The sequence below is a fragment of the Phycodurus eques genome, chromosome 6 (genome assembly GCF_024500275.1).
Source record: "Phycodurus eques isolate BA_2022a chromosome 6, UOR_Pequ_1.1, whole genome shotgun sequence".
Taxonomy (NCBI): domain Eukaryota; kingdom Metazoa; phylum Chordata; class Actinopteri; order Syngnathiformes; family Syngnathidae; genus Phycodurus; species Phycodurus eques.
Genome location: NC_084530.1, coordinates 31,684,431 through 31,697,819, shown reverse-complemented (window position 1 = coordinate 31,697,819; position 13,389 = coordinate 31,684,431). Strand labels below are relative to the sequence as shown.

The following is a 13,389-nucleotide window of genomic DNA, read 5'->3' as shown; positions in this document are numbered from 1 at the left end:
TTCCAATGTTGGCAAATATTACAACGCTTCTCCGTGAGACTTTCTACAATATTGTACCGCTGAAAACCACATTTGAAAACCGGGCAACTCAAACGATTCCAACGACAATCAAACCGCTCAATCACGCACATTTCCTCGGAAAATAAAACGATGACTATCAACACAAAAATATGACCGAGTAAACCCATTTAGATCACACCAGACTACAATTGTGGGATTAAAAAAAGCAAATGGCAAATCTGGTCAATTTAAGCGGCATCGAGTCTCGCCTACTGGGGGACACGCAAACTACTCCACAAGTCGGACAAACTTGCTTTTGAGGCCCAACAATCAACTTTAGTTTCACATTTTGGCAAAATTGCTCCTACTTCAAAAGAAACACAAATGTTAAATAACACATACGCTAATGGATTACAATTGATTGTTTTAACGAGCGTTTGATTATTGATCATTTCAAATTAAAACGCCTGTGACAAATCAAATGTGTTTAAATTAGTATCCTTTTTAAAATCGCATCAACACTTGCAACGCGCACACGTGTGTACAAGATTCAGGGTATAGTTTTATATTGGACTTATATTCAACTTGACCCTATTATAGATCCATTTTAAAACACACAGACGCACGCGTGTACAGTACACAGGTCCGAGATAGATAGACCCGTGCTATTGTCGTGAAATCAAGTCAGCTAGGTGTCTTTTCAAAGTGATCGGTTTTGATGTTTCCCTTTTAAAACGGAAATCAAATATCCAGCCGTTTTTCTATTTTGATATGTTTCCAAATGAGAGCCGTGCAACCACCGAAAGAGACCGACCCAAAAGTCGCTACGACAACTACGTTGCTACTGATTTGAAATACGGCTGCCTACTCGGTGACTTCGCATCTGTATGTAGTCTATGAATATCGGGTCTATATGGCGACAAGTGCAGGGAGGGTTTACCGCCGCGCCCCGCATGACGAGAGGCAGTATTCGTGTCGCGTGTGTGCGCATATTTTGTTGAGCGTGTGTTTATTGAGTGTATATTTATGACTGTTGACGTTGTTTCGGAGAGCGGAACCTTTAACTCGAGCGGAACCTTTGTCGCCGTTGGACCCGGAGGCATTAGCAACGCGTACGCGCGCCACTCGGCTGTGTTGTTGTTGCTGCTTCGTTTCAATTTTCTCGTGTTTTTTTGCCTTCTTCCTCCTCCTTGACGTCCTGCGGCAGTGGACCGATGCAGTGCGCTTGGCTCCACTTGGGTCCGCTGCAGTGGGCCACTTTCGTCGACAAACAGCTCCAGGTGACGGCGGGAAAGGAGCCGCGAGAGTTCGGAGGGTGGTTGCTCACCGTCGACCCCGTGTCCGCCAGGTCAACACAAACAAACATACATTCCTTTCGCGCATTATCTCGCAGGTCTCCTAAAGACCATTGCAGCGATACAAGTGTCGTTTTCCTGTGATAAATGTTAAGGACGTTATGAAACTTGAATACTTGTGAAAAACGCAGCAATTTTCGCCCAACCTCTTCATACCAAGACAACGATGCTTAAGATTGTTGGCGTGTATGATCATCGATCGATACGCCAGCGCGCCTACGTGGCGGCCATGTTGGGGAGGTCGGCGTTCCCGTCAAAGGCCACGATAAACGAAGACGTTCAAATCCATAATAACAAATAAATATGCCACACTTAAGAGGCATTTAGAATGGATACAAATTCTGAAATGACTGTAGCGTTGGAAGCAACGGGAAAAAAGGAGCCATCGCAGGTCAGAGTAACGTCACAAGACGGCCCAAAAATGGCTGTGTGTGAATCGCTCAAGTTATCGGAGATTTGGCAGAAGCAGAGAAAAATGGAGTACAGATCAGGGCTGCATGTCATCTTGTTTTAGCATCGTCATCGCGATGTATGAGTGCGCAATAGTCCCATCGTAGGGTCCGCTGTCTCCAGGAATATGGAGGGAAAGGCCGGTTCAAAAAGTCAAACTTCTATGTTACACGAGTTCACCACACACAAAGTCAAATATTTCATATTTTCTTTCTTTGTTTCAATTTGGATGATTATGGCAAAAAGACAAATAAACAACTCCAGTATTGAGAATATCATGACAAAGTTCAACACCGTTTGCTCCCCGTGTCCCAATCTTGTCAGCTAACTACCGCAAAATAGCTGCAGAGGTTTTCCTCAGCCCTGAAAGGGTCTCAGTCTGGCTTAGTAGGCTTCAGAATCACGGGGAAGGTCGTGCAGAAAACAATCGTTGACAGCCTCCGTAAGGAGAAAAGGTCTCCAAAAGAAATTGCTCACAGAGCGCCGTATCAAAGGTGCGCAAGTGACAGCGACGACCGCAGCCTCGAGAGGATCGTCGAGCAACGGCCGTCCCGAAATCCGGGGGAGCTTCGTCAGGAGCGGACCGGGGCCGCCGTCTGCGTGACGCGCGCGACCGCTCGATGCGGCTAGGCGATACTCCGTGCTGGAACCCGTGCAAAAGGAGGCCCGACAAACTACTGCGGGCATATTACTTTCATACACGCCAAATAAAGGCTTGAAATATTTCACTTTGTGTGTGGTGGACTAATACAACATACACGTTTCTCTTTTTGAAACAAATGAATGGACTTTCCTTCCATTTTCAATTTAGATTTTTTTTTTTTTGTTTACACAGTGAATCAACTGTACTACTACGAGCGACCTGCTGGGACATGCTAATAAGATTGGCACGTTACGGTAAATGACAAGGCTCGAAACGACGACCCACAGTGCTGTATACTCGTCTCCTTGTACGATAACTGTGAACGAGGACGCCGAACAATGTGCACCTGCTGCGTTTCCTATTTCTCTCTGCAGAATGAAAATAATGCAGCAGGTGCATTCAGGGACACTTCGTAAATGGGAGTGAATTTCTTCTTTTGTAATACAGTAAACAATTGTAAAAATGGATCACTAGGAAATGTATTATTTGTACAGAATGCTTTAGTTAAAACACTGCCCAATCACACTGTGATGATGTGGAATTTATTTTGTTTTGTAATATAAGAATAGATATTTTGTTAGTCAGCCGGAGCTGCTGGGAAAATGAACTTCCCCAACACTGATCGTTTATTATTCCACAATGAAATATATATTGCAGATTTTTAAAAAAAAAAACTTTTTTTTTTAAATCGCAATGTCATTTTTTTCAGTATTGTGCACGAGTACAGATTATTATTATCTATGTATGTATTTCAAATAAGAATCCTCTCACACACCTTTGACGTGTTTGAGGGGCATTTGCCAATTATAAATTTGGGCAATGTTGTCTGAGATTTGTAACGCGTGTACTCGGCCTGTAGGGACATTTGAAGTGGTGGTTCAAAGAAGTACACGTGTTGTACGTCCCGAGTGTCGGCGCACATGTAAAATGGCGATGTCCTCAAAAACGTCTCGTTCTGGAAAAGACTTCCTGCCGTCCGGGGAACCCACTTTTAGACATGAAACGACATCGGGTAAGACATGCTTGTTTTCATTCACGGTCGTTTCCTTTTGCCGAGTCTAGGGCGCTTCTTGATTGGCTTCGTTCTTTTCCACGTCGCAACTCCCTGGCGTCACGACTCGGGAGAACTCGGCACTCCCCGCACACGAAGAGTTTTGCTCGTAAAAATATCGAACGCGTTCATTATTTGAGATCGTGGGCCCGACCTGTTTCGGAGCCTAAAATCGGGACGAGTCCGCTCTTAACGCACGTGGGACCTGAGGACGACCTGATAGGATCATCTTCTAGGGCTTTCGATTGTCTTGTCTCGTCTTTTGACGGGGCAAAAACAGCCTCGCTGTACCGGGCCTAAGTTGATGTTTGACGAGTTATCTGTGCGCTCAAGTGTGGGGTTAACCTTGCTGCTTTGTCTTTGAATTTCTTTTTTCTTGAACTGGCCATGAAGGCATGTGAAGAAAAAATTCAAGTTGGCCCAATTTCCAATTGTAAAGGCCTCGGAAAGCCCTTTCAAAATGACATGAACGTGATCGCCATATCCTGACCAATAAGCGCATTTTTCTTTGGTGGTGATAGAAAGCAAGGAAAAGTTGACACGTTTCGCATTCAAATATCGAAGAATGAGTCCGCTTCGCTTCCTTAGCGTCGCATCAAAACGTCTCGAGTGGTTCTTGTGGCCCAAATTGAGAATATAGGGGGCCGTAAAACAAATCCATCTCAAGCGTCAACTAATTAGAAAAATGGAAATGATTTTCAAACCAGGTCTCATCGCGAGGAAATTTCTAACCCATATTTGACCATGGAAATGCTATTCATCTGTTTCCGCCCCCATAAAAACAATCTATCACTCTAGACTGTTGTACTTTATAAAAACATAGTAAGGTCCTTCAATGGAACGTAAAGAATTCAATTTCAATGCGCTGCGCCTGCTTTGGCCACCGGGAGGGAGCCACAGTACCCTATAAATGAGTCACGCAGACACGAGCAAATCTTGCAGTCAGTGGGTGCATCTCATTTCTATATTTGGAACTTCCTAGCTCCTCCCATCAGAAATTCAATCAAAGAGCGAGGATATTTCCAGACGAGCAATCCAGGAGGAGGGAGAAATAAGACAATCGGTCCTCGATGACGCCACTTCACGGAGACGTCTACTGAAGATGACGTCACGTCATTGACGTGAGGCCAGCGTGGCTAAATTATTACTATCGCCACAAATGTCCACTTTATGCCTCCTATTTTAAGTGGGATTACGTTAAGGTCAAATGTCATCAACAAAGTTACGCTTTACAACTTTGCAGATGCAAAGATGATTGTTATTGGTCAATCGCAAACCCGTCCTGTCCTCTGAGGGGGTGGTTTGAAGTGACTTAAATATATGTCAAGTGTTTTTGTTGCTTATGTATTCAACAGTGCAGAACCAACGGAACATTTTTTCTTTATGTGCCCAAATGCATTCCACACAAAATGACACAATCCTTAGAAATACAGTCCCCTCCAAAAGTATGGGAACAGCAAGCTCAGTTCCTTGTTTTTTTTTTTTTGTATACTGAAGACATTTGGGTTTCAGAATTAAAGCTTTTATTTCATGGTACTTACATCGATGTGTGTTCAACAACTCTGGACAGACCACCTTTCGTTTGAAGCCACCCACTTTTAAGTGAGCAAAAGTACTGGAACAAACATTATGAAATGAACTTGAAGTGAAAAACATTGAATATTTGCTGGAATAACTGCATCAAGCCTGCGACCCATTGACTTCACCAGACTGTTGCATTCTTCATTTGAAATGCTTTTCAGAATCCGAATCCTCCTTATTTGCCAAGTATGATGAAGCTTCTCCCGATGAGTTTGGATGCATTTTTCTGTCAATTGCCAGACAAAATGGTTTTGTAGACTTCAGAATTCAATCTGCTGCTCCCATCAATAAAGACCAGTGAGCCCGTTCCAGAAGCTTAAGTTGCCTTATGAACGCTGTTGTTGTTTGGTTGGCATGTGACGTCATCCTTGTGCTCTCCGCAGTATGGTTCTGGTCACCTTTAGCGCGGTGGGCGGGGCCAGCGTCCAGGTGGTGATGGGTCACGCGGTGCGGCACGTGGAGGTGGTACGGGAACCGGACGCCGCCACGGCCCGTCGTCTGCGCTCACTCTTCCCGCCCCCCGTGGCCGGCGGGCCGGACCCGCGGCGGCGCGCTGCCGTCCGCCGGTGGCTGGAGGACAACCGCGTGCCCGTGGAGGAGCACGGCGACCAACTGCGGGTGGCCGGCGCGGTCACCGTGGTCGCGCCTTACGGGCCCGACGACTGCGGCGGCGCCAACCAGATCGTCCTGGATCGAGTACAGAAGCTGCTGGAGCGACACAGACGGCAGGAAGCGGCGGAGGAACGACAGGAAGTCGGCGCCGCTTCCTGAAGGCCTCTCACCTGCACCCGCTTCCGTCCTTGATCAAATAAAAAGTTGCGCTTGACCCACTTTGCTGGCAACCGATCTTCTATGATTCCCTGAAAAACTCAACTATTTGCTGCTTGGATGTCCAGATTACTTTTATTGCACCCAAGTCTGAGTCACTCGATTTTGGGTATCTTACAAAATCGAATCCCAATCTGATACCTCAACAATCTGCATCCGAATTGGCTCGATTATCTTAACTGAAAACGGTCCAATTACTCTGAATTTCAGCCTCTCAACAATAATTACGCGAAAAATAATAACAGATTGATTGTGAAAATAATTGTGATTTGCAACCCTTGTTATAAGTCAGCAGTAGTGCAAATCAGGTCAACAAATTTCATTTCATTCTCGACTTCAGCAATTATAAACATTTCAAGATCCTATTTTTTTTTCCCAGCTGATACCGATCAGCTAAAATATTGTGATTGAAACAGGCCAATCTGAAAATTGCAGCTTCTTGGTTTTCCTATCAGACCAAAGCCGTGTCGAATTAAAAAAAAATCATTGCTTCGGCCCCATCTTGGTGCCGAGGAACTATGTTGAAGTGAGGGAAGGAGCTTCATCTGGGTGTTGTAAATGTGTTTCCATGGCAACACGAACTATTTTGAAAGGAAATGTTTACTACTGGCTAGAGCAGGGGTGGCCAACCCGCGGCTCGCGAGCCTCATGCGGCTCTTTAACTAGTATCACGCGGCTCTTCAGGAGCTGTCACATGACATGCAAGAATTGCTTAGAGTGGCAATAACAGAATACAAGCCAGATTTGAAGAGGATTGTTCAAGATAAGGAATGCCAGAAGTCTCACTAAGCAGCATAGTAAGAGAAGGATGTTATTGAAAATGATTCTATTATTGTTTGTGGACTTGCTTGAACTGAGAGTTTGTGTGTGTGTGAGACAGCGCACACAATGTTAACTGTTGAAAATGACTGATATCATGTTGGTGTGGTTATTTTCATTAGATCTGGCTGAGCAGAGGTCTGTGTATGCGTGCATACGTGATTAAAAGATGATGTTCATGTGTATGATGTGGCTCTTTGCAGTAACACAGAAAAAAAAGTGGCTCTTAGTCTCTGACTAGTTGGCCACCCCTGGGCTAGAGCGTCTGCCTCACCGTTCTGAGGAGCGGGGTTCACACCGGCGGAGCTCTCCCCATGCCTGCGTGGCTTTTCTCCGGGCACTCCGGTTTCCTCCCACGTCCAAAAAACATGTGCGGTAAGTTCATTGACAACTCTAAATTGCCCGTAGGTGTGAATGGTTGTTTGTTTGTATGTGCCCTGCGATTGGCTGCCGACCGGTTCGGGGCGTGCCCCGCCTCCTGCCCGATGATAGCCGGGATCGGCTCCGGCTTGACCGCGACCCGCGTGAGGAGAAGCGGCTCGGAAAATGGATGGATTTTTACGACTTTACTTTTACTTTATTTACACACTGTGAGGACATTCGGTTGTCACATCTCCATGGTGACAAGTCTCGCTTTCGTCGGCTGAGCGGCTAATCAGAGCGAGGCGGTGACATTCGGGAGCTTGCAGAATTTTGTTGACAAGATTTGGACATTTATGTACAGCAAACATTAGAAAACATGTTTTTTTTGAATAATAATACAGTGGTGATTGTGGTGTGGAGACAACTTTAATTCCCTTGTGATAAATCTGTCCTAACAGAACCAACGCGAGTCTAACGTGAGAGTACCTCAGTGATTCTGCTGGTCCTGGTACCTGAAGGCATCGCACTCGTCTGTGTGCGCATGTGAGGGGGTGGGTCCACAATCAGCAGTGTCGCATTCGCAGGAGGCCACCGATTGGCTGCGGTGTCTGTCGACTCAACCCGCCCCCTCACAGTGCGGGGGGGGTGTCCAGCAGGGGGGCGTGGCTCAGAGAGTCCCTCTTATAGGTCTTGGGGGGCAGCTTGGGGACGCCGTGGCGAGGCGGCACGGGTGGGCCGTTCAGCGGGAGGGGGGGCAGCGGCGGCGAAGGTAGCGGCATCTTCCTGGAGACGGGGGAGGGGCTGACAGAGGCGGGCGGCGAGGTGGGGGCGGAGCCCAGGCAGGACGTGGTGGGAAAGAAGGCCTGGGCCGGCGGGTCGCAGCGGGGGCGGCCCTGAGGGGGCGGCAGCAGGTGCAGGGGCGAGGCGAGCGGCTCCCGGGGGGGCAACAGGGGGGGGCTGTCGGGAGGGGACGACGACTGCGACGAGTAGCGAGGGGGGAGGAGCTTGCAGGTGGGCAGGCGAGGCGGCACGGCGGGGGGGCTGGAGGACATCTGGGGACGAACGCCGTCGGAACAATCGTCACATTAACAATCATCATCGTCGTCATCGCCACCATTTGGACTGAGCAATATGGCAAAAAAAAAACTTTTGGGACGTTGTCCAACCTCAATTATTATCACCATTTTTGGAAATAAAATGTCATCTGTCAGTTTTAAAGCATCTGTACTGAAAACTGAAGAATCTCAAGAGTAGTTCAAACTCTTATTAACACTTAGTAAGTAAATTGAAGAAAAATGAAAAGATGAACATCGAAAAATAGAAATGCATAGCAAATATAAAATAGTTTGCAGACTTTGCTGAATGTTTTTGCAGGTATGCAAGACTCCAAATAAATAACAATTGTTGACAAAGAGCTTAAAACATTTTCACCATGTCAGTTGGCCGGATTTTTTGGGCGGGGCTAAAATCTAGCGCCGTGACGACAACGGGCCGCGGCCTATACTTTTGGCACGAGCGGCTGTCGCGAGTGACCGAACGGTCACCGGTTCGAATCCCGGCTCCGACTGTCCGCATGTCGAAGTGTCCTCGGGCAACACTGAACCCTAATTTGCTGCCGGTGGGCCTGGCATCGGTCGCCCGTTGGTGCGTGAGCGGGTGAATGTGAGGCTTTGTAACTGTGATGGTGGAGATAAAGTTCTTTATAAGTGCACTCCATTTCCCATGAGGTATGAGGCTCTTCCCCCACTCTAACTAACGAGCGCAGTCTATGGGTAGTTGCCGGAATTGCGACTTACCAAGTAATAATAGCTTGGCCGCTTCTAGCACAATTGTGTGTAGTTCGTCATCAAGCGCTGGCTCCAAGCCCAAAAAAGTGTTCTGTGTTATTTGGGCTCGTATCGGTGTTGGGGTGACCCGACGGCGAGCTGGAAGGCTCCGCCGCCAAGCGGCCCGCTACTAGCGGCTAAGCGAGATCGTATTAGCCTCGAGCATTTCATAGATTTCAGTCAGTACAAATCACGTGTTGCGTGAAGTGATGTGGAATAACCAAATAAATATCGATACATATTTGTACTTTCATCAATTATCTCGATGGGGGTCGCCGTCGTCGAGTGACATCAGATCGAAGCAACTCGGTACATACACAGGCACACGAGAGGGTTAACGGTTTCTTAACCGTAACCGCGGTGACCGGCACTCGTTACTCATCCGGCTGACTGCAGACACGAGCACGTACGTACGAGCCAACGTATCTGATTGACAACTGAAGGGTTCGTCTCCAGCAGGGTGGAGTCGAGAGCCGCGAGGTTCACGCCCATTACGAATGGATGTCGGAGAGAAGGGCTGGACAAAAATCCGGATAGAATGTTCAAAAGACGAGAAACGAGCACGCGAGTAAACAGTGGGAGATATGACACGCCCCTTTTGAGCCGCGTGCCTATGGCGACGCTACGACGTTGCCTTTAATAGGACCGTCGCCCCTGCCGACATGGCCGGATTTAGTCTTTCCAGCTGCGACGACAGCGGCACAACCCGGAGATCCGGGTACCGGTCGCCACCCGCCGTTTGCGCCACAGTGCCAGTAATCAACGACGCCCGATTCTGGAGCTAACGGACTGTCGCCATTTTCTGTCCGTGAAATGGTTGCACTGTATACAAGATAATAAACAATAAACAAACCCCCACAGGGATAAAGAAGACTCCTTGGACTTTCCTTTATGATGTTATATACCCGGCGGTCGACCGGTAAGAGCGTCTGCCTCACAGTTCTGAGGACCGGGGTTCAAATCCGGGCCCCGCCTGTGTGAAGTTTGCATGTTCTCCCCGTGCCTGCGTGGGTTTTCTCCGGGCACTCCGGTTTCCTCCCCCGTCCCAAAAACATGCATGCTAGGTTAAGTGACGACTCTAAATTGCCCGTAGGTGTGAATGTGAGCGCGTGTGGTTGTTTGTTTGCATGTGCCCTGCGATTGGTTGAGGGTGTACCCCGCCTCCCGCCCAATGATGGCTGGGATAGGCTCCGGCACGCCCGCGACCCTCGTGAGGAGAAGCGGCTCAGAAAACGGACGGACGGCTGTCGTATACCCTGTTAATAATGTTACCAATCACCTGAATGATGACAATGACAGGAGCAGTTGCTGCTTTGCTTGTGTCCGGTGACTCAACTGCCAACGCGACGTAGTAGCATAAGCAACGAAACCGCACTTGCTCAGTGCGAAAGGACGACGGCAACGGGGGTGCGCCCATCCCATATTTGGAAGTGGCGACGCAACAGCCGAGAAGGAAGTCTGGAGGCTTTCCCCGCTGAGTGGTCCGCAACTCGGCATCATGTTTTTGGCATTTTGCTTATTTTACGGAGGTGGCGATGCAGCAGCCCAATAGCGCAACTTGGAGTTTAAGCCCGTTCGTGAGCTTGGAGGCGTATTTCGGGCTGAGCACGGAGCTTTGAAAGCCTCCCACAGAGACGTTTCGGTATATTATTTTTCTCGTGGCCCAAAGCTCGGGTTAGTGGGACACCGCAATTATTACCGCCAAAATAGCACTCAGAAATCACTCCGCCAGCCCCGCTCCCATCGGAGGAGCTTTTTGACGTCACCGCGTCAAAATTCCCGAATAGAACATTCTTCTATCAGACGACGCGACGCTCGGCGTCAGACGCCCTCTGCAAAAAACGCCCCGATGCCCCCTCAGCGCACACACAATGAATGGGAAAGTCGAGGGCGGCGGACGCCTTGAAGTGAAAAGAACCAGCAGGGAGCGACGCGCTTCACAAAATCACTCGCGTGGTATTTCTTGGGGAAAGTCGTCACTCGACGGCCGCCTCCGTCGTCAGGACGGCTGAGCGGCTCAGCCGAGGCGTCTCGCCTGCGGAGGAGGCGCGGTTTCTGTTCACGCCCAGAACTTCAGAAAAAGGTCGGCCCTGATTGGCTATTGTCACGCACGCTTCTGCCAGTTTGATCGCAGCTGATCACGTGATCAACCTGAAATTGATCGCGATCATTTAATCGCCCGGCCCTACTCACCATCATCAAACCTCAAACCCACCTTAGACGGAGACGACTCGGCTGGAGCGGACTCCGGTCTTCTCCGGGGGGGCACGGGCGGCGGAACGGGAATGTCGTCGGGGATGCGGCTGAAGGAGACCATGGACGACACGGAGGACGACCCTGACGGGCAAACGTGACAAAGTCAGGAAGACAAACGACAGAAGAACGAGGAGAAGCTACCATGAAGCGCAACGACGCGGATGAGGATGAGGGTCCGCTATCTCAACGGGAGAACCTGCAACAGCCTCGCACCCGCTAACGTTAGCACAGGAGACGCTAGCATGGATGAGTGTTACTATGGAAACAGGAAGAGGTGGTGCAAACTAACGGTTTCTATGGAACCGGGAAGCGGCGGGGCATACTGACGTGGGCCGTGAGGCGGCGAGACTGGGCCCACGGTGGCGTCGCCAGCTGCGGGGTGAAGAGGAGAGAAGAAAAAGAGCGTGAGGATGACGAGGCGTTTGAGCTAAGCTAGGTAGGGTAACAGAATGCAAACACTTCCCGGGTTCAACTTCCTGTGGACACGTAAAACAGGAAGTAGGGCGGCAAGGAAAGTTAGTGCGAGAAGGCCCGTCGTCAGCCAGGCTAACAGTTATAATGTGCTTACTGGAGTGGGCGGGACTGCTGGGAGCCTGCGGCGAGTCGAAGACGCTGCCGACGTCGGTGGAGCTGGAGGCGGCCGAAGCGGGGGGGGGAGTCAGCGGCGTGCGGGGGGAGTTGGGAGCAGAGACGGCGTTGGGGGCGTCGGCCTCGCTGTCCGGTATCCGGCTGTAGCTGATCTTGCGCGGCTCGTTCTGCAGCGGCGTCGGGTGGCGAGCGGTTCCCGGACGCACCGATGTGGGACGGATGCCCGGAGACTTCAGGGGGCACGCGTACCTCTTCGCCTGAAGGACAGTTTGCATCAACAAGTTAGCATCGGCTAGCTTCGTGCTAACATACACAGGTGTGACATATACACACCTCCCGAGTAAGTAGTTTTTGCACCAAGTACCGATACCAGTACCGAACAGAGGTATTTTGATGTAAAGAAAGTAGCACGGTACCAGTTTTTTATAGTACAGGAAGTCCTCGGGTTACGACGTACTCGACCTGCGACGTTTCGACTTTACGACGCCCGTGCCTCGTCCGCCATTTTGTCCCCAGCACCGTAGTGTTTCTGCTTAGCTAGTGCGTAGCGCTTGTCTGTGTTTGTGCACCGGGAGTATCTTTGCCTTTTTCACACTCTCAGCAGTAATGGTAAGTACAGCATCTTATTTTTTTATTTGAATGTCCCAATCACGCGGGACAATACCCGTAACAGAAGTATTTCGACTTTCGCGGTGAAATCCGACTTATGCGGAAATTCGGGTTATGTCGTCAGCGTAGGAACGGAACTCGTTCGTAAATCGAGGACTAAAATACGGAATCGTCCCTTATATGGCCATTAAATGTCACGTCCCGTATTGAACCAATACATTTGGAGGGGGGCATCAAAATGGGCATCGACTGCCGTCCTTTTTCAGGGGCATTAAAGTTCAATTGTCGATTGTCATCAGACGGCATTCCTCCAGAGAGCAACACAGCAGACACGGAAGATCACAGAAGAACCAAGCCGCTGTGTCACATCCATCCATTTTCCGTGGCGCTTATCCTCACGCGGGTCGCGGGCGGGTAGAGCCTGCCTCAGCTATCTTTGGGCGAGAGGCGGGGAACACACCGAACTTGGTCACCGGCCAATCGTAGGCCTCGGTGTCACAGTTTTTCTTGATTCAATCGTCACCCGATGTTATGATTGATTCCGATTCCGACGTCAGTCTGTGGACACAGCTTATTTTAGCAGACGACGGTCGTCTGATCGATTGTACAGGATGAGGTTTAGATGAAATATAATGATCATCTATTTGATATACAGCAGTATTACAAAACATACATTTTAGTTATACTCACGGATTAACAGCTAATAAATAAATACGTAATGTGAAGAGAGTTATCTGTATATGTAGCCTATACATTCACAAGATTAAAAATGTCTCTCTGTATTCTATGTCAAAACATTTCTAATTTGGAGGTGGCAGTGATCATTATACATAAATTTGTGACTTTTAGGTCATAAGAGAGGCAGCAGACAAATACTGTTTAATTTAATAACCAATTTATTCAATGGTGGGACCCTCTTCTCCTTCTCGCTTACAATTATACATTTTTTACCACAGTCAAACCTCACCTCAGCTACAACAGTGCTGACTGTGCACATGAACGAGCATTCTTTCAAAATGA

General features: G+C 48.9%; 2 protein-coding genes across 4 annotated transcripts in view; one reads left to right on the top strand and one right to left on the bottom strand.

The window, feature by feature from the left end:
- The first annotated feature begins 556 nt into the window (after nucleotides 1-556).
- On the top strand, nucleotides 557-6,910 carry gemin6 (gem (nuclear organelle) associated protein 6). Its single transcript, XM_061679382.1, has 2 exons — nucleotides 557-1,348; nucleotides 5,464-6,910. Exons 1-2 carry the CDS (start codon nucleotides 1,215-1,217, stop codon nucleotides 5,849-5,851), a joined length of 522 nt encoding a protein of 173 aa, XP_061535366.1. The 5' UTR covers nucleotides 557-1,214; the 3' UTR covers nucleotides 5,852-6,910.
- The window catches only part of LOC133403931 (son of sevenless homolog 1-like), a 37,572-nt gene continuing 29,186 nt past the window's right edge, over nucleotides 5,004-13,389 (bottom strand). Inside the window, exons 21-25 of one of the 3 annotated variants that reach the window (XR_009768758.1) lie at nucleotides 11,741-12,017; nucleotides 11,500-11,544; nucleotides 11,132-11,253; nucleotides 7,577-8,142; nucleotides 5,011-5,879 (exon numbers count right to left, since the gene is read on the bottom strand). Coding sequence is in view for 2 of the 3 variants with exons in the window: in XM_061679380.1 (XP_061535364.1) it covers nucleotides 7,720-8,142; nucleotides 11,132-11,253; nucleotides 11,500-11,544; nucleotides 11,741-12,017 (867 nt within the window). In the remaining variant the exon portion in view is untranslated. Of the gene's footprint in view, nucleotides 8,143-11,131; nucleotides 11,254-11,499; nucleotides 11,545-11,740; nucleotides 12,018-13,389 lie in introns of all 3 variants that reach the window. The other 2 variants (XM_061679380.1, XM_061679381.1) reach the window with 2 other exon arrangements.

What these genes read in the sequence shown, in the direction of transcription:
- gemin6 (XM_061679382.1), top strand. Translation starts at nt 1,215, where the DNA reads ATGCAGTGCGCTTGGCTCCACTTGGGTCCGCTGCAGTGGGCCACTTTC. An exon ending in GTCGACCCCGTGTCCGCCAG is followed by an intron (nt 1,349 to 5,463) that starts GTCAACACAAAC and finishes TGCTCTCCGCAG; the next exon opens with TATGGTTCTGGTCACCTTTA.